The 21,517-nt window shown below is 42.9% G+C and overlaps 1 protein-coding gene across 2 annotated transcripts in view; it reads left to right on the top strand.

Moving 5' to 3' along the window:
- Positions 1-2,441: 2,441 nt before the first annotated feature.
- Positions 2,442-21,517, top strand: part of peak3 (PEAK family member 3) — a 36,093-nt gene continuing 17,017 nt past the window's right edge. The window contains exons 1-3 of one of the 2 annotated variants that reach the window (XM_052037721.1): positions 2,442-2,492; positions 2,652-2,812; positions 14,571-15,271. In XM_052037721.1, the coding sequence (XP_051893681.1) occupies positions 2,467-2,492; positions 2,652-2,812; positions 14,571-15,271 (888 nt within the window). In that variant the 5' untranslated portion in view covers positions 2,442-2,466. Of the gene's footprint in view, positions 2,493-2,651; positions 2,813-3,633; positions 3,764-14,570; positions 15,272-21,517 lie in introns of those variants that run through there. The other variant, XM_052037722.1, reaches the window with a different exon arrangement.

Below are 21,517 nucleotides of genomic sequence, written 5' to 3'. Positions count from 1 at the left end.
TGTGTAACATACAAGTTAGGAGCAAGAGTAGGCCGTCGGGCTCCTTAAACCTGTTCCACCGTTCCATTAGGTCACGGCTGCTCTGACTGGACCTCAACTCAAAGTCCCTTCTACCCACGGTAACCTTTCAACCCCTTCCTCATCAAATATCTACCTAACATTGTCTTAAAAATATTCAAAGACTTTGCTTCCTCTGTCCGTTGAGGGAGAGCTCCAAAAACTCATGACCCTTAACGAGAAAATTTCCACCTCTGTCTCAAATGCAGGCTGTTAATTTTTAAACAATGACCTCTAGTTCTATATTCTCCAGCATCGATAAACATCCTCTTCTCATCCACCCAAGACCCCCTCAGGATCCAATCAAGTCACCATTTAAACTCCAGTTGATACAAGCCCACCTCACCAAACTTTCCTCATAAGACTCTCTGCCCATTCCAGAGATCAGTGTCCACTTTGCAGAATTCTTCTGCCTCTTGCAAGCAAGAAGCCTATTATAGTGACAGACTGAATGTGTTCAATCAACAGGGGCACAATGCACCTACCTCAGATTTTGCATCAGTGGTTAGCAGTAACAAAATGAGAAATGGAAATTTGTTTTAGCCAACTCTTTGCTTTGAGCAGGTCGTCCCTTCCTACAACACTAGCTGCTAGAATGAGTCACCAAGGAAGCAGGACTTGCAATGAACATCAGCTTTTCAATCAACATAAACATTGGGGTGGTATCAGACTTGGAACGTAGAACACAGAACAGTACAGCACAGGAAGAGGCCCTTCAGCTCACACCATCTGCACTGAACACAATGCCAAATTAAACTAATCCCTTCTGCCTGCTCAGTATCCCTCCATTCCCTGCATATTCACGTATCTATCTAGAAACCTCTTGAGCACCTCTGTCATATCTGCCTCCACCCCAGGCAGCACATTCCAGGCACCCACCACTCTCCGTGTGAAAAACTTGCCCCACACTTTCCCTTTAACTTTTCCCCCTCTCACCTTAAAGCTATGCCCTTATTCAAATTCAAAGTTTTATTTCCAGTTGGAAACATCTATATCTTGTACCTCCTCAGGAATGTAATGCTTATTTAAAGCACTTCAGACACATTTAACTAGGGAGAACACATTTTTGCCCCAAACATGAATGACATTTCAGAAATATAGAGAGATATACATAATGCATATGACTTCGGAGCAGGAGTAGGCTACTGAGTTCTTCCCTACCATTTAATAACCCCAACTCCACAGTCCTAACCCCAACAATCTTTCACCCAATGTCTCAACCCCGATAGCACTTGTTAAAGAAAATGAGAGTCTGCTTCCAGTGAATCCCTTGATCCTATTCCTAATGGATACAAAATACAAATGGTGCAAATCTAATTGAGTTACAGCCTGGAGAAAATGGAGCACAAGACTATTCCTAAATCTCCAATCTCTTGGTCTTAATTGTGAACGTGCCCTTGGTGCAGACATCAGAAGGTTCTATTGCAATACAAAATCTAGTACAGGAACTCTTAAATCCTAAAAGAAAATTGGTCTAGTTTGCCATAATAAATAGATATAAGTGGAGGGATGCAAATCAAGATTGAGGCCTAACATTGTTTTGGCACAAAAGCAATCTTGACTATACCTGAACACATGGAGTCACAGAGTTATACAGCACGGAAACAGGCCCTTCAGCCCAAATAATCCATGCTGATCAAGATTCCCATCTAAGCCAGTCCCATTTGCCCACGCTTGGCCCATATCCCCCTAAACCTTTCCTATCCATGTACCTGTCCAAATTTCTTTTAAATGTTGTTACTGTACCCACCTCAACCACTTCCTCTGGCAGCTCATTCCATAAGGACACAAGAAAATAGGAGCAGGAGTAGGTCACTTGAACCATCAAACCTGCCCTACCACTCCATATGGTCCAGGCCGATCTCCCCAGGACTCAACTCCTCTTCTGTGCCAGTTCCTTTTCTCCTTCAATTCCCCAAATCTTCCAAAAAATCTATTTACCTCCAAGCTAAACGCCTAAAATATTTCAGCCTCTACAACCCTCCAAAGTAAGAATTCCTGAAGTAAGTGTTTCACTCTGTCACAGATAGTAACGAGCAAATGTATTCCATGGGTATCCAAGGTTAAGTTTACAGATTTTAATGCACATGAATGCAACTCAATATCCTTTTATATTTGTACTTATAACCATTTTGTGAACATGCAGATAAATCTCTGTAAAGATCCGAATAAGACTGTGAACATTTGTAAAAATAATACCAGTAAACATAATATCAGTCGCAAAGTGAACAGTAATGACACTTGCAAATCAAAAACCCCTTGGCACATCAAGCCGCCTGTCATTGAGTTGAAACTAAGAGCTCATTTACTTTTGTGGTGTGGTGGTTTAACAGAAAAAATTGCATATCCGCTCCACATGACGATTTAGGTGCACTGCACACACATCTGCTTATATATTTGGAGATACAAATGTCCAGAGACAATTCTAAGGACAGGTACCTCAATTGCTTATTTTGCTTTTTGCAGCTTACTGTGAGCACAACCTTGCACTGGTACAGGTTTGTCACATCGCACAGGCAGCTTGCTTCAGAACTTCCTGAATCAAGAAAGAATGTCTGGTCAGTTTAAACTACTGCTTTTTTTTAATCACACAGGGAAAGGTTTGCAGTCAGAATGAGTGGAAGCATCTCAGATGTAGACTCGAGCAGCACTTGCTCGCAAGAGCAAATTTCAATTTCAAATGACTCTGACATATTCAACACTGAAGACTCCATCAGCAGTATAGACTCAGACAGCAAGATCTACGTTAATCTGGGTAAGCCTCACCAGTTTCACGAATAGATGTCTTATGCAGTGCAATCTATATTTTTAGCAACAATATAGTGGTTGTATAAGAGATATTAAATAATAAAAGGATACTAGGAAATAAAAGGCTACGATATAATATTCAGTCCAATTGCAGTTTCTAATTTCTGTTTACCTTAGCTAAAGTCATATTTAACATTTGACATGGTTTAGCAGCTAATAAGTTAAAATTTAAAAAAAAATTCACTATTAATTCTTCAATGCCTGTTACATGAATAATCAGACAGCATGCAACAAATCAGAAATAAATATATTGAGGAATGTAATTGATAGAACATGAAGAATTGACTCCCAGACCCTAAAAAGGACTGTGTTATCATATCCCTTGATGTCTCCTCACCGTCCAATGGAAAGTGCACCCAATATTTGCTATGTCCATAGTTGTGTGCGGCTCTAGATGAGAAATTTTTACCATTGTCTTCTAGATTCTAAACAAATGCCACTTTAGAGGATCTTTTGGATTAGACACTTACTTCACCGTCAGGGAGAAGGGCCAATATAAACTTCTTTAAAAGGACTAAAACAAACAATAGCCATTGTGTAAGAGAGTTACAAGTGACTGTTGAAAGCAACCATAAACGGGTGAGACAGAGGAGAAAAATATCTGCCGTGAATGATAAAGATGTAATTACACCACGTATCAGCTGGCAACATGTGCAGGAATCTATTACTCAAATTGTTAGCTGTTTCTTCATGTTTCCTCTTTGTGTAATACCAAAGAGTGCAGCACCAATAAGCATTCAGAGAGAAATAACATATAAAATTAATGGTAGGAGAAGCAACAAGTGATAAAATAAGACTGTAAAGAAAATATAGAAATTGTTAACAAAACAAGAAGAGCTGGAAACACTCAGCGGGTCAGGCAGCATCTGTGGAGAGAGAAGCAGAGTTAATATTTCAGGTAAGTGACATTTCATCATATTTTAGAAAAGTATTAGATCACTTGTAAACCTTCTGTGCACCATTGCCTCTATATCCTATTCACAATCCCAGTGACCAGAACTGTGCACTGTACTCTGAGTGTGGTCTAAATGAAAATCAAATAAAACGGCAGATGATGGAAATATGAAATAAAAACAGGAAACGCTGGAAACACTCAACAGGTTGGACAGCATCTGTGGAGAGAGAAACAGAATTAACATCTCAGGCTGAAGAATTGATCTAACTAAGGTGAGATAGACAAATACATAACTTTACTACTTTTCAATTCTATCTTTCTAGAAATAAACCTTAGTGTTTGGTTGCCTTTATACCAAACACTGGGGTTTATTTCTGGAAGGATGGAATTAAAAAGTACAATGGCACAATTTTTAGAGTTTGCTGTATTTGTACTCCAAGCTCCACTAGTTACCATACCCAGCCATGCTACAATGATGAAACCAGCAGAGCTGCTGTCTCATAACTCCAGTGACTCATGTTCAATCATGACCTCTGGTGCTATCTATGTGGAGTTTGCATGTTCTCCCTGTGACTGTGTGGGTTTTCCCTGAGTACTTGTGCAGGTTGGTAGGTTAATTGGTTGTTGTGAATTCCCCCTAGTGTGTAGGCAAGTGTAGAATTTGGGGAGGAGGGAAGGATTGCTGATGGGAATATGGGGAGAATAAAATGAGATTCACATAAGTGGGTGCTTGGTGGAGACTAGATGGGCTGAAGGGCCTATTTCTGTGCTGTTTGACTCTAGGACTCTCTATGACTCACCAAAACGAACATTTCAAGTAATAAATGACTTTTGATCTTTCTACATATAACCTTGTATTTGACTGTGTAGCCCTCATTGTCAGCAGCATTTCACTGTGTGTTTCGAAGTAACTGTGACTAACAAATAAATATCTTATCTTTGCTCAGTTTGCAAGCTTATAAACGTCCTCTTCAAATTTGTTGCAGTCCCTTCATTATGGACTCTAGATGGTCTCTTGACCTCACAGTCTACCTCGTCATGTCTTTGCATTTTATTGTCTGCCTGCACTGCACTTTCTCTGTAACTGTAACACTTTATTCTGCATTCTGTTATTGTTTTTCCCTTTGTGCTACCTCAGTGTATTGATGTAATGAGTTGATCTGTATAGACGGCACGCAAAACAAAGTTTTTCAATGTACCTCGGTACATGTGACAATAATAAACCCATTTACATTGACATTTGCAGTATTAACTATGCCCCTCATAATTTAGTATCATCAGCAAATAGTAAATTATTAATGATAAACCTAATGATTGCAACTCCGTCTTGACACCCACTGTATTTTGTGTAGATGTTTTTAATTCTTTCTATTTTTAAGTCAAAATCAGACTGCTTTCTTTGATCAGATAACGTTGTACTGGAACAGTGGCTTACAGAAAAATGATCTGTTTAAATTACTATCAGTTTCAAATGTATTTTGAATCATAGTTGGCAAAAGAAATGTTAAGCTGCATATTTTCTAGCTAGTTTTCAAACGGCATGGAAGAAACTGTCACCACTGTCTTCTGCAAATGTGAAGTTAAAATCTATCCATCTAAAGACATGGGCAAAAAATGTAACTGGTGGCTGCTTTAGTTAGTGGGTGCCAAGCACCTGCAGAAGGCCACTGACAAGCTCAGAAGGCTAGAAACCAGCCCACTGTGAAAGTTACATAGATGTATACAGGATACATCCCATTTACTCAACCCATAAAGTGCTGCTAGAACTGAAGGGGTAGGTTAATCTTCAATCTGATTCCTCGCCTGCTTTTCTCCACGGATACTGCCTGACCTGCTGAGTTCCTCCAGCATTGTCGTGTTTTTCATCCTCGAATCAATCAGCCTGCCTTCACCTCCTTAGTGTGAATGATTGAGTAGAGCTTCCAGCAGGTGGGAATACCGAACCACAGCACAATCCCAACAGAAGGCAAATCGCAATTTGCAATGAATCCATTTGGTTTTCGATCTTGGACTTTACGCTAGACTTTGGGCAGGAGCAGGCAGGTGGGTTGGAGTTATGTGGGACCACTTTTAGTCCATAATAATGAGACAATAGTCACCAATCTCTTAGCAATATCTTATCTTAACTTTGATCTTGGTTCATTTCAAGTCTCGGGTGCCCCCTTCCACACCAACATGCTACTGCCTTTTATTATGGAGTAGGTAAGTGTCTCAATCCCCCATGATTCCAATCAGGGTCAATGGCAGGACGTAGCAGCAGGGAAAAGCCCTGCTTCATTCCACTTTGTTAAAAGTGCCCACTGAAATGTTTAAATGAGAATTTCCTGGTCTCAACTAGTCTTCCTGATCAGCTTCACAGCTAGGATTATATCATTACATTGTGCTCATCCACAGACCCACATGGTAGCAGCTGCTTGCATATAGTTCCATAATCCTTATCTCATATTGGTTGTGAAGAATAATTGCTGTTTGAAGGCTGTTACTTCTTTAAAGATTTGTCACATAACTAACTGCTCCCTGGACTGCAATAATATTTATAGAAAGTAGCAGAGGGGCAGAATGTATGGAGCCCTTGAATAAAGAAGCCATACTTTGTTTTGAGATCTTTCTCAACTGAGTGCATTACCCTGCACACTCCACTCATGGACTTATCGGATATTACAAATCCACAGAGAACATGAGGGGATGAGATGACTTAACTAGTTGGAAAGTCCTCCCATTCACTAATAATAACAAAAGCAGCCTCTTAGAAACTGATTCTAATTGTAGGATCGTTGGACAAATCCTTTGATTTGTATTCAAGTGTGGAGCTTAGATAATACACATCTGTGCAGTAGTAATAAGAAAAACATTCACTTTCTCAGTCAAGAGCTCTTATGCTTAATGGAGTGTAGTTTTCTGATTCTATCTTCCCGGCGGGGATTATACCCATCATTCACACAAATAAATAAATCACAGGCCAACACTTCCCACTGCCTCAGAAAAGCAGACAACATAATCAAAGACCCCTCCGGTCTTGGTCATTCTCTCTTCTCCCTCCTGCCATTGGGAAGAAGATACAAAAGCTTGAGAACACGTACCACCAGGCTCAAGGGCAGCTTCTATCCCACTGTTGTAAGACACTTGACTGGATCCCTCGTCATGGCCCTTGCAGTGTAGTTGTCTACCTGCACAGCACTTTCTCTGTAACTGTACCACTATATTCTGCATACTGGTTTTTTCCCTTTTGTACTACTTCAATATACTAATGTATGGTATGATCCACCTGCATGGCACACAAACAAAAGCTTTTCACTGTATCTTGGTACATGTGTACATTGTGTTCAGTTTTGGTCACCTTGCTATAGGAAAAATGTCATTAAACTAGAAAGAACGCAGAGGAGATTTATGTGGATGTTGCCAGGACTCGGGGGACTAAGTCATGGAGAGAGTTTGAGCAGCCTGGGACTTTATCATTGGAGGGTAGGAGAATGAAGGGTGATATTATAGTGATGTATAAAATCATGACGGGCATAGATAGGGTGAACGCACACGGTCTTTTTCCCAGGGTTGGGAAATCAAGAACTAGAGGGCATAGGTTTAGGATGAGAGGGGAAAGATTTAATAGGAACCCGAGGGACAACTTTATCACTCAGATGGTGGTCCGTATATGGAATGAGTTCAGGGATTGAGGAAGTGGTTGGGAGGTACATTAACAACATTTAAAAGACACTTGGACAGTTACAGGGATAGGAAAGGTTTAGTGGGATCTGGGACAAATGCGGGCAAATGGGACTGGCTTAGATGGGCATCTTGGTCGGCATGGACCAGTTAGGCCAAAGGGCCTGTTTCTGTGCTGTATGACTCTACTACTCTATGTGACAATAATAAACCAATTACCATTGCCCATTGACACTGACTGAAAACAAAATAGCTCTGGCTAAAAACTGGCCGATAATTTAAAGTTGCCAATCACCAACAAAGTGTAATTTCATCCTTTAAACTTCTGAGGGAAAAAAAAAGAAACTTCTGCTAGACTGCAGTGTGACATTTATGGTTAATGGTACATGCACTTCTTACATAAAAACCCAAAACTTTTTAAGGAAGAGAAATAGGCCAAAAACCTATTGCTTTTTGATAAATCTTAACCCCAACTTCCTGTCTTCTCATCACATTGGTCTGCAACTTCCCTCACCAGAAATACGTCCAACTACTTCTTAAATCTAGTTGCAATGCCTGCTGAAAAGTCTTGACCAGAAACTATTCCATAAAAGATCTGCTTTACTCTTCTTCTTACTCCTAACCTGCTCGTGGTATGTCCTCTCATCACCTTGAACATTCACCCATGCAAATTACTTTCATCTGTATTGAATTACACTTCCTACCCATGTTCCTGTCACTTAAATAATCAAGCCCCATTGGACTGTAGCTGAATTGCTCCTTATGATCTCTTCCCATTTTAATTTAGTATTGTCTAAATTTGGAAATGTTGTCTTTAAATTTATTCAATTTATTACCATAGGTTAAGTATAGATAGAGTACCAAGAACTATCCAACAATGCACACTGATGCATTCCTTTTCAAGTTTATCTTCTAGATTTATAAATGCTAATAATAACCAAACATCTGAAAAAATAAAATGTGCTCTTCTTCCCTATTCTAGCTTTATGCCAAAAAACTGATCTCCTTCCTTAGTAGCTACTTCATAGAACCACGTGTGACTGGCTGCTGGCCATGTATGTCAGTCACAAAGCACAATGCACTGATATGACCCGATCTCATCATGGACCACGGTGCAACAATGTGAGTCTTTACATCAAGGGCTGCTCACTGCTGTGCTGTTATTGCAACATTAACTTCTGAAGTTAAGGCCCTCCTTTCCCTATCCCATCAAGGATGTGGCCGAGAACAAATCAGTTTCCCTAACTGTATGGGTCCCATTCTCCTGACAGCTTTTATTTTGTTGGAATTGCCTCCAATAGATTCATTCTTGCAGTTTCTACTTTCAGTATTGGCCACTGTGGACTAAAGCTCCATGTGCCACTTCCTTATCTACGAGTTCCCCATTGTTGGGAAGATAAGTTGTTCCTCCTCCTAGTTTCTGAGGAAGCAACATCGGTAGTTCCATGGGATACCCAGAAATTTAACCTGCTGGGTACACCCATCACAGTCTTGCCTGCATTTGTCTTGCCATTTCCTTATTGCCAAGGTCATGGTTGCAAGGCTGATCTAGCACGTAGTTCCATTGAGAAGTCTATATAAAGCAAGAGGTGAATGACTCTGAAGGAAAGAATTCGTCATAAGGTTTGAAAGTGGAAATTATGTTACAGAGAGAATCCTGTTAATAATGTGGAACTTCTTGCAGATAATCCCAGGAAGAAAGTAAATAATTTTGGCTTTTCTATTATTCCGTTAAGGAGACTTTAAGGCCCAAGTTGTAATAAACATGGTTGCCTTGATGGAGTAAGGTTTGCTCCATCTGCTTATTCTTGTGGTTGGGAGCCTAGTTTGTGATCTAGGCTTAATAGTAAAGCTGCTGACACCTCAGTGGAGCTCAGACAGCATGATAAACCAGTCAGTATTACACTAAGCATGTCAATTGGTTAGATCTAACGGACAGATAATCATATGAGAATGACTGGGAATGGGGCTGAGCTCTTTATGGAAGGGAGCAAAAGCAAACTGCTGGAGGGAACTCACTGGGTCGGGCAGCATCTGTGGTGGGTAATAAACAGTCGACATTTTGGGTATCTAGAGTTCAGGTGAAGGATCTCAACCTGAAACATCGACTGCCCATTTCCCTCCCACAGATGCTGCCCGACTCGCTGAGTTCCTCCAGCAGTTTGTTTTTTGCTCCAGATTCCAGCATCTGCAGTATCTAGTGTCTCCTCTTTATGGAAGGGGTGGTCTCTGCCTTTGTAAAAATGTTCGTGGGCTGTTTTACAAGTGGTCCCCTAAAGGACTGCTGGTTAGGTCACCTGTGAATGAGCCATGTACAGTCCCCCTTTCATAGCTCATGTTGTGTACAGGAGTTTACACTTGGAATACAAAGAGAAATGCTGGACATACTCAGCAGGTCAGGCGGCAACTGTAGAGAGGGGAACAGTTCATGTTTCAGGTCAATGGCCCTCCATCAGCATTTGCTGCCTTTTAGTTGCTTTGTGCACATGTCCTTAACTTGATTCAAGTCAAGTCACACTTATTGCCATGTGCACAAGTACGGTGAGGTACAGTTACAATGAAAAACTTGCTTGCAGCAGCATCACAGGCACGTAGATACAGACAACACACAGAATATAAATTGTACATAACTTATACAAGACAGTGAAGAAAAAGTGTGCAAACAAGGCATTAGTGCATAAAACACAATTAGAAACAAGTGCATGGTGGTGTAAGAGGTGGTCCGTAGGGTTCTGTTGCTGAGGTAAGATTAGGGTTATGTACATCCTTTCGAGAAACTGATGGCTGTAGGAAGGTAGCTGTGCAAGTCAAGACATTAGTGCAAAATAAAACACAATCATGGCAGTGCAAGAGGTGGTCCATAGTGTTCTGTTCCTGAGGTAGGGTTAGACTCTCATGTCCTTTGTCAATGATCACTGAGGGGTTGGAGGTGAGAGACCATGGGATTGAACTCCCTGCAGCTCCATCACCACGACCACCTCCCCTCCTTGCATCAGTCTCTGCCTGTAAATGAAAATTGCAATCGGGATTGGTATTGGTATTGGTTGGTATTGGTTTATTATTATCACTTGTACTGAGGTACAGTGAAAAACATGTCTTGCATACCGATCGTACAGATCAATTCATTACACAGTGCACTGAGGTAGTACAGGGTAAAAACAATAACAGAATACGGAGTAAAGTGTCACAGCTACAGGGAAGTGCATTGCAGGTAGCCTGGAGGTCGGAAGATCGCCAGCCCTGTAAGTAGACTTAAAAGAACTTTATTAGTAACAGTTAGTGACATAGAATTTAAATTTAAAAGTGTAGAATGATTTTCGTAAAAATAATGAGTAGATCTGCAGAGAGCAGCTAGCAACGAGTTGCCTTGCTCCGGCACCATCTTGCATTCCCCACTACGTTGAAAGCTTTTAAGCAGCCTCACATCAATCTCAACAAGAGCTGATTCCCACCAACAACTCAACCATAATATGCCCCAGGTGAGCATTGAGGATTAAATCAGCAACCAACATCCCTTCCCCAACTCCACTTTTAAATAATTGTCTGTCTGTTTCTCATGGGAATAGGTGACCAGCATCTAAATATCACCTTTTCATTTCCTGAGAGTGTTTTGCAACAATTATTTTTTTAAAAAAACTGATTTCTTCATAAGGAACTAACTCCCACAGCAAACCACAATCCCACAGCTGGTTTTTGGAACTGGAATTTCAAGTACATTTTAAAACGGTTAGGTTTTAAGGAAATGCACACATTTTGTTTAAAGGGGTCCAACAAACTAAAAATGAAAGACAGAAGGAAATAGCCTCACTCTATGGGTTTTCGTTGCATGGTTGAATCGAAAATGATGTCACCCTGACTAGCCTTAAAAACAGTACTTTACATTAATGATCATGAAGTCATAGCCTTACTGTTGTCAAATGGGAGAATGAGACAGAGAGAGACAGAGACAGAGAGAGAAAAGAGACAGAGAGAGAGACACACACACACAGGGAAAGGAATGAGAGAGAGAGAGGAGCAAAACTATCAGTGTGGATCAATACAACCAATTGCATTTTCTTCTGTATCAAGACGAAAATATCCCAGCCTTTCCTCATTAAGTTAGCAAGAATTTCTATTGGTCACTCTCACTGTGGAAGCCTAAATCACACTCTCTCTGCTGATTTAGATTGAAAAGTATTGAGGAGTAGAAGCCATTAAATTATGCCGTTATCATCTGGAAACAAAGTTAATGACATATTTACAGCAGAGGTAGAATAGGGAACGTTTGATATAACCATCATTAACATGAGTATTTGCATCAGTAATGGTTGGATGAAATGTCCCATGTTATCAAGAAAGCTTACTTGTCACCAGGAATCTGGCAAGAACTGAAACACTATTCATTGCCTTCTTGTCATGTACTTCATTTCCTCCTGATAGTACAAGTGACCCCGTGTTATGGGGAGGTTGCCTACCTAGATAACAGTACGTGATGTAATTTTCTGTAACATGAAGCGACGGCATCTGCACGTGCTTCAAGAAACGAGAGTTAAAAAAGAAATAAATTTTGTGTTCACACACAACATGCTGAAGGAACTCAGCAGGTCAGGCAGCATCCACAGAGGGAAATAAACAGCCAGTCCTGATGAAGGGTCTCGACCCGAAACGTCGACTGTTTATTTCCTTCCATAGATGCTGCCTGACCTGCTGAATTCCTCCAGCATTTTGTGTGTGTTGCTCCAGATTTCCAGCATCTGCAGAATCTCTTGTGTCCAAATTTTGTGTTTATTTATTTACTTTATTCACATAATGTCTGTGAGAGCGAATTTTATTCTGTATCTCAAATTTTTGGGTAGTGATTTGTGAATTCTGTAAGGGCGAATTTCCATATGCCAGGATCGCCTGTATAAATGAACATGTGTGTTCCCTTAATAGCTATGTGCATTGTGTGGTGTGACTTTTGATGTATTGTTATATCAGATGCTACAATTAGGTGAGTGCTTTCTTTAAGGATCGTGTTATCGGTGGTTCTAACCCTGTTACCCATCCTAGTGAAAGCAACACAAAAGGCCCAAAGGATACTACATTGGCAATGAGTTTAGGATGTTGCTGCTGGAGGGAGATACAGAATAATCATCACAGGTTAGGTAACGGGGATCGAGGTTCCCTCAGAAAAGCCGGAGTGAATGCAGGCAGTGAATGTAGTGGCGAGCTTGAGACTTCAAGCGTCCGGGTGAAGGGTCTCAACCTGAAGCATCGACTGTCCATTTCCCTCCATAGATGCTGCCTGACCTGTTGAGTTCCTCCAGCTTTTTGTGTGCTGCAAGAGATTTCAGCCACTTGCCCTGAGCATGGAATGAGCAAGGAGAGGAAACTTTGTTGTTGAGGTTCTGGGAAAGGACATAGTTGATCAACAGAGTTTTACTGCAGTGATTTAGAGTCATACAGCATGAAAACAGGCCCTTCGGCCCAATTCGTCCATGCTGACCAAGTTGTCTACAAGCTACTCCCATTTGCCTGTGTTTGGCCCATATCCCTCTAAACTTTTCTTATCCATGTACACGTCTAAATATCTTTTGAATATTGTAATTGTACCTGCCTCTACAGCTTCCTCTGGCAGCTCGTTCCATACACCTACCACCCTCTGTGTGAAAACATTGTCCCTCAGGTCCCTTTTAAATCTTTCCCCTCTCATCTTAATCCTATGCCCTCTAGTTTTAGACTCCCCTACCGTGGGAAAAAGACTGTAATCATTCACCTTATCGATGCCCCTCATGATTTTATAAACCTCCATAATGTCATCCCTCAGCCACCTACGCTCCAGAGAAAACAGTCCCAGCCTGTCCAGCCTCCCCTTATAACTCAAGCCCTCCAGTCCCGGGAACATCCTCGTGAATCTTTTCTGCACCCTAAACGATATCCTTCTTGTAGCTGGGCAACCAGAACTGCACACAATACTCCAGGTGCGATCTCACCAATGACTTGTACTCCGTAAAAAAAAAGAAACCAATTGTAGTTGCATAACGCCCTAAAAGAGACATTCGAAGCAAAAATTGTACTGTAATATATAAGCTCGAACACCTCCACTTAGTGATACCCGACGCAGATTGGGGGATCACTTCGTCAGGCACCATCGTTCCGTCTGCTGTACCAGCTGGGAGCTCCCGGTGGCCAGCCATTTTAATTCCAATTCCCATTCCAGACCAACCTGTCTGTCCACGGCCTCCTCTACTGCCAAGCTGAGGCCAGACACTAATTAGAGGAACAGAACCTCATATTCTGCTTTGGTAGTCTCCAACCTGACGGCATGAACATCGGTTTCTCTACCTTCCAGTAACCACTCCCCTCTGCCCCTCTTTCTTTTTCCTTTATATCCCTCCGGCACCCATCACTCCATCTCTTTCCCCTCCCCTGCCCTCTCGATCTGCCCGTCACCCACACACTCCTCCCACCAGTTCCCCTCCCCACCTCCCTCCCTTTACTCCAGGCTCCACCTTCCTCTCCTGTCAGATTCCATCATCTTCAGCCCTTTGTCGCTTCCACCCATCACCTCCCAGCTTCTGACATCATCCCCACTCTCCTCCCCCTCACCTGGATCCACCTATCACCTGCCAGCTCTTGCTCCACCCCTTCCCTCCACCATTTTATACTGGCTAACTCCCCTCTTCCAGTCCAGATGAAGGGTCTCGAGCAGAAACGTTGACTGTCCATTTCCCTCCATAGATGCTGCCCGACCCGCTGAGTTGTTCCAGCTCCTTTGTGTGTTACTCCTGATTTTAGTTGGCGGTGTGGCTGCTATCTTAAATAGGGACAGCTGCATTGCCTGGTTATGGCTGCTATAACTCAGACCCAAAAATATCCAAGTAATGGAGAAAGTGAACAAAGTTTTGCTTCATATCCACATCAAGAAAAATTAACCTGACAGAACATTCACATCCACCAAGAAACAGGATGTGTTAAGTGTGTAGAAATAACTTCAGTTTTATCTAATGATGGTATCCTTGGCTAATCTCCCATGCCAATGAACTCGTTAAAGTGTATGGTAAGTTCTATTGGACATATTATGTAATAATGGTTAAATACAGGGATATGTATTTCTGTTAAGACATTTAGTTTATCTGCAGGAGATTTGTTCTAGCAAAATAACAAGTGTTTTCTTTTTGTCCTTCAGCTGAAGTCCGTTCCAGTACAACTCCTACAAAGACTCTGGAGAGTGTGAGTGAAGCATTAATGGCCTCTCAAGGGAACGCGTATGAAAAGAAGTCCCGCAATGACTCACAACCACCCCCTCTTCCAAAAAAGACCCTCAACAGGACGAACTCAGCTCCGGGAGGGGCTCTGTTGGGTTCAGCGTCGACCAAGAGTCTTCCACCTTCACCTGGATTTCAAATAACCAACCCACTCTATGGCATCTATGAAGGAAAGCCAACGTTTTGGACGAAAACGTGCTTCAGTATGCCTTGTAGTCCACTGAACACCGAAGAAAAGTTTAATCTTTCGGGCGCTTTCAACAGAAAAGCGGGAATGGTAAAAGCTCGGAGTCTAGACGGGGTTACTAGTTGCATTCCTCAGTTAGAGATGGAGAAATTGAACTTCCAAATGTCAGATCTGGAACTACGCTCCTGGATTAACTTTGAAAATCAGGAAGACATTTTCAGAAAGCTTGCCTACCGATGTATGATATCCCTGAAAAGCATTTACACAAAATACACCAAGTTTTTTGTGGAGGATAATATATCTATGCTAAAGTTCAGTGAAAGTGACTGGCCTGATTTCAAGCTGTCATTTGACAAGCCCTGCTGTCACTCCAGAGATGCCATTTACTACAGAGCCCAGTACGTTCGGGAGCCACAAGATGAGTTCACATTGAAGGTAAAAGTCATTTCTTTGTATAAGTTTTTAGAAAGAGAGAGCTAGATTTAAACAACACTATTTATTTGGAACATCCCAGCCACAGAATTAGTTGTGATGACCATGTGGAGTTTGCGCGCTCTCTCGGTGACTGCATGGGTTTCCCCTGGGTGCTCTGATTTCCTCCCACGTCCCAAAGATCTGTGGTAGATTAATTGGACTCTAAATGCCCCTCGTTGTAGGTGAGTAATAGAATCTGAAGTGGTAGGAGGGGGGGAGTTGTTGCAACATGGAGAGGATAAGCTACAGGTAAAATTATTGGTCAGAGAGCTGGCATAGACTCAATGGGCCAAATGTCCTCTTCTATGTCATAAGGAAATCTAGAAGGTCATTGTTATGGTGTAGGTAGTTAATTCGTTGTGATGAATGTCATTGTAAGGATCATCACAAACAGCAGAAAAATATTAGGGGAGATGTTTCTTCCCCATTGTATGTGTTAAGCTGGCAGCATGGTACTGAATGTACATCGAACTCTGCTGCCCAAGCCCAATTTCAGTGGCTCAGTCTGAGTTTTCTCCAGTTGGTGGTTCTATAAAGATCTGCCAGCCAACAGTAGCCCACAAATCTCAACCCACACTTCATGGTCAAAAGTAGAAGTCAGTGACCCTGTGAGAAAATGACAGTGAAGGTTAGTTTATTTGAATATTTTTAATTATTTGCTCGCACTTTACAGAATCAGAATCAAGATTATTATCACTGACTTGTATGTCATCAAATTTGTTGTTTTGCGGCAGCAGTATGGTGCAAAGACATGAAATTGCTATAAATTACCAAATAAATAAATAGTGCAAAAAAAAAAGGAATAACAACATAGTGTAAGATAAGATAAGACATCTTTATTAGTCACATGTACGTCGAAACACACAGTGAAATGCATCTTTTGCGTCGAGTGTTCTGGGGGCAGCCCGCAAGTGTCACCACGCTTCCGGCGCCCACATAGCACGCCCACAACTTCCTAACCCGTACGTCTTTGGAATGTGGAAGGAAACCGGAGCACCCGGAGGAAACCCACACAGACACACGGGGAGAACGTACAAACTCCTTACAGACAGCAGCGGGAATTGAACCCGGGTCGCTGGTGCTGTAATAGCATTACGCCAACCGCTACACTACCATGCCATGTTCATGGGTTCATGGACCGTTCAGAAATCTGATAGCGGAGGGGAAAAAGCTGCTCCTAAATCATTGAGTGTGGGTCTTCAGGCTCCTGTACCTCCTCCCCAATGGTAGTAACGAGAAGAGGGCATGTCCCAGATAGTGAGGGTTCTTAATGATGGATGCCACCCTCTTGAGGCACGGCCTCTTAAAGATGTCCTCGTTGTGGGGAGGGTTGTGCCCGTGATGGAGCTGGCTGAGTCTACAACCCTCTGCAGCCTCTTGCGATCCTGTGCACTTGAGCCTCCATGCCAGGCTGTGATGCAACCAGTCAGAATGTTCTCCGCCATATATCTGTAGAGATTTGCAAGAGTCTTTGATGACGTACCAAATCTCCTCAAACTCCTAACTGCCAGGAACTTGAAGCTGCTCACCCTTTCCACAACTGACCCCTCAATGAGTATTGGTGTGTGTTCTCCCGACTTCCCCTTCCTGAAGTCCACAATCAATTCCTTCGTCTTGCTGGTGTTGAGTGCAAGGTTGTTGTTGCGACACCACTCAAGCAGCCAATCTATCTCACTCCTGTAAGCCTCCTCGTCGCCATCTGAGATGCTGCCAACAACAGTGGTGTCATCAGCGAATTTATAGATGGCATTTCAGCTGTTTTTGTAATTTTTGTAATTTGTAATTAAATTTTACATTGATTTTTGTCTGTTATTTAGTTCCACCTTTGCAGTTTTTAAATTTTGCTGACTAGTAGAACATTAATAAACACTTCCAAAAGCCCGTGTCGGTGGTGAGTTGTCAAAGGCCATCAAGGTGTTCCAAGGGTAGGACCTCAATGTCCCATGCCCGAAGCATGCCCACAGTACAAAGCCTGTTCCACCATGGTGCCCCCTTCAGGTATGGAGGACCAGTGTGCATGTCCAGAACACGTTAGAGGGGAGGAAAGGGGAAGGATGACCTGTGGCAAGTTTGGACATCAAAACTTCAATTGAACCAATTTTCCAAAGTGGAGACTAACACCCATTAGAACAGAGGATGACTTTCTCAAACTGATTCAGAAGTGATACAGATAAGGGGGTGAGAATTGGTAGAGACACCAGGAGATCTTCCTTTCTCTTTTTCACTAGGATGAGAGAGTTGTCCTATCAAGGGAGACTAGATAGTTTGGGTCGGTATTCCTTGGAGTTCAGAAGAATGAGGGGTGACCTTATTCAAATGTATAAGATCCTAAGGAAGCTTGACAGGGTTGAAGTTGAGATGTTTCCACTGGTGAGAGAGTCACAAAAAGGGGGCATAACTACAAATAAAGGGCTGGTCATTTAAAACTGAGGTGCATTGAATTATTTTCCCCACAGTGGGTAGTAAATCTCTGGAAAACTCTCTGCTCCTAAGGGTGGTGGAGACCGGATCTTTCTGGTGCAGATAGGTAAATATTTGAAAAATCAAGGAATTGAGGGTTATGGAGAACTGGCACAGAAGAAGAGTTGAGGGCAACATAGATCAGCCAGGATCATATTGAATGGTGGGGCAAGCTTGTGGGGCCTGGTGACCTACTCCTGCTCCTACTTTCTTGTCAAAGTCAAGGTCAAGTTAAGTATCACATGCACGTCCATGTGTGCACAGGTGCAATGAAAAACTTATTTGTAGCAGCATCACAGGCACATAGCATCAGATAATAGCATTCACATGAAAAACATAAATTAAACATAAATTATACACAATTTTTACAAGAAAGAACACAATTAGAACACAAAAGTCCTTTGTAGTGCAAAGTGGTCATACTGTTGCTGTACTGAGGTGGTGACTAGGGATGCACAGGTTGGTTCAAGAACCAAATGGTTGAAAGGAAGTAGTTGTTCTTGAACCTTGTGGTGTTGATATAGTTTTTGGGATCTTCTATGTGGAGGAGACAAGATTGTGGCTTAACATTTTATTCATAGTGATGGTATGAACAGGGCACTGTTGACAAGTTACAGAAACACCACAAGTACAGCTTGTACAGATGGACATAGTTTCTCTGGGATTTCTGCAGCTTTTCGAGAGAACATCTGAAACAATCTGTTCAAATCCTGCAGGAAACCAATGACTCAGAAAAGAAAGAACTGTCACCGCACCGAGCTTGAGCAAAAGAATATCATGTGAAAGCCCTTCTCTCCTGCTAGCCAATTAGCTTTTGCATTAAGTGCACCAAATGTCAGCTTGTAACCTGATCGTATTTTGATAATTCTGAGCTTTAAAAATAGTTTGAAATGGCGACTCTCCATCTTCAGTGAGCTATCCTTTTGAACTGCTGTAGTCCTTCTAGTGAATGTATCTCCCACGGAACAGGAAAGTGATTTCACAGATTTGGGCTCAGATAATGAAGGAACAGTGACATATTTCAAGTTCAAGTTCAAGTTTATTGTCCTGGACAATGTCATGAAAGTTAGTTTTTTGTAGCAGCAGCACAGTACATTATAAACATGACAAATGTAAATTACATACACTTAAATTAATATAAATTATACATCATTTACATGACAAAAGAAACATAATGGCATCAGTGTAATTTGAGGGAAATATAGTCTGAGGTAGAATTAGGGTTTTTCAGATTGTTTCAAGAACCTGACAGCAGTGGGGAAGAAGCTGTTGTTGAACATTGAGGTGTGTGTCTTCAGGCTCCTGTGCCTCCTGCCTGATGGCAGCATCGAGAAGAGGGCACGGCCCGGATGGTGGGGTCCCTGATGATGGATGTCACCTTCCTGAGACATTGCCTCTTGTAGATGTCCTCGGTGGAGGGGAGAGCTGTACCTGTGAAGGAACTGGCTGAGTCCCACCTCTGTCTATAGCCTCTTGTGTCCCTGTGCATTGGATTTGCCACAGATTAGGTTAGATTAGATGAGATATCTTTTATTAGTCACATGTACATCGAAACACAGTGAAATACATCTTTAGTGTAGAGTGTTCTGGGGGCAGCCCGCAAGTGTCACCACGCTTCCAGCGCCAACATAGCATGCCCACAACTTCCTAACCCGTACGTCTTTGGAACGTGGGAGGAAACCGGAGCACACGAGGAAAACCCACGCAGACATGGGGAGAACGTACAAACTCCTTACAGACGGTGGCCAGAATTGAACCCAGGTCACTACTGCTGTAATAGCATTACGCTAACTGCTACACCACCGTGCCTGCTCATACCAGGCTGTGATGCAATGAGTCAGAATGCTCTCCACCGGACATCTGTAGGAATATGTCAGACTTTGATGACATGCCAAACTTGCAAGACAGTGTGGTGTGGGACTTGGAGGGGAATTCACAGTTGACGGCGCATCAGTGCAGTGGGTGGTGCTGCTGTCTCAGAGCTTCAGCACCCTGGGTTCGAGAAGGCACAGAAAGTAAAATGCATCTCAGTCTCTTGTAGAAAGTGACCCATATGGAACACTAGAAATAACAGCTTTCTCAACAGCAACCTGTTGATATGTGGCAGGGCCTGGGATAAACCAATGCTTCAAACTAGAACTGACATGTACAGACTTGAAAGGGACAATATCAGAGCATTGAGGAAGGATTAACCAGATTGGCTGGAAGCCAATGCTCAGGGGAAAGAGCTGGATGTCAAAGGTTTAAGGAATACATGAGATGTAATGAATTCAGATGAAAGAAATGTATGAGAAAGAGTAGTAGGTAAATAAGAATCATCATAGGTTGATTGAGAGTTAAGACATTGCCTTGGTTGTGGGCATTATCATTTAGGGGGGGAGCGGGATAAAGTGGGGGGTCAATAAATGTTTGTGTGGATCACAAACACCACCGCAGTGGCCTGTGTCTCTGCTGTAGATTCCATGCGCATTGCTGTTGCACAGCTGATCGAGCTGCTGCCTCACAGCTCCAGTGACGGGATTGATCCTGATCTCTGGTGCTTTTTTGTGGAATTTGCACGTCCCTTTGGGCCTCCTCCGGGTGCTCTGGTTTCCTCCCACATCCCAAAGACCTGCGGGTGGGGAGGTTAATTGGCTGCTGTGAGTTGCCCCTGGTGTGTAGGTGAATGGAAGTTTCTAGGAGCAGAGGGTGGGATTGATTGGGAATTTGAGGACAATAGGTTACAGGGAAAATTAGCGGGGAATGGGATTGTTCTGTGAGCCAGCACGGACTCGGTGGGCTGAATGGCCTCCTCTGTCATTATGAAATATAAGGCCACAAGATCAAAGCAGAATTAGGCCATTCAGCCCATCAAGCCTGCTCCGCCATTCAATCCTGGCTGATTTTTTTTCACGGAGACACAAGAGAGACGGCAGATGCTGAAATCTGGAGCAACACACACACAAAATGCTGGAGGAACTCAGCAGGTCAGGCAGCATCCGTGGAGGGGAATAAACAGTCGACGTTTCGGGTTGAGACCCTTCATCAGGACTGGAAAGGAAGAGGGCAGAAGCCAGAATAAGAAGGTGGGGGGAGGGGAAGAAGCACACGCAGGCAGGGGATAGGTGAATCCAGGTGAGAGGGGGAAGGTAGGTAGCTGGGGGAGGGGGGAGACGGTAACAAGTTGAGAAGTGATAGGTAGAAGAGACAAAGGGCTGAAGGACAAGGAATCTGGTAGGAGAGGGCAGTAGACCATGGAATAAAGGGAAGGAGGTGGGGAATAGATGGGTAGGTCATGAGGGTGGGGAAGGGGTAAAGAGGCCACAGGAATGAAGGAAGACAAAGGGGTGGTGAGGTGAGGGAGAAAGGGGAGAGGTTACCAGAAGTTAGAGGACTCAATGTTAAGGCCGTCAGGTTGGAGACTCCCAAGGCAGGACATGAGGTGTTGTTCCTCCAACCTGCGCCTGGCCTCAACGTGGCAGTAGAGGAGGCCGCGGATAGGCGTGCCAGTGTGGGAATGGGATGTGGACTTGAAGTGGCTGGCCACCTGGAATGGAAAGCCTCATCATGGGAACAGATGCGGCGGAGGCGGAGAAACTGGGAGAAGGGGATGGTGTCCTTGCAAGTGACTGGGTGGGAAGAGGTGTCATCAAGGTAACTGGGGGAGTCAGTGGGTTTGTAAAAAATGTCGGTGGATAATCTGTCTCTGGAGATGGAGACAGAGAGATCCAGGGAGGGGAGAGAGGTGTCGGAGATGGACCAAGTAAA

This window comes from Pristis pectinata, chromosome 24, assembly GCF_009764475.1.
Source record: "Pristis pectinata isolate sPriPec2 chromosome 24, sPriPec2.1.pri, whole genome shotgun sequence".
NCBI lineage: Eukaryota > Metazoa > Chordata > Chondrichthyes > Rhinopristiformes > Pristidae > Pristis > Pristis pectinata.
Note: the sequence above shows the minus strand (reverse complement) of the source record. Positions and strands in the feature narration are given on the sequence as shown.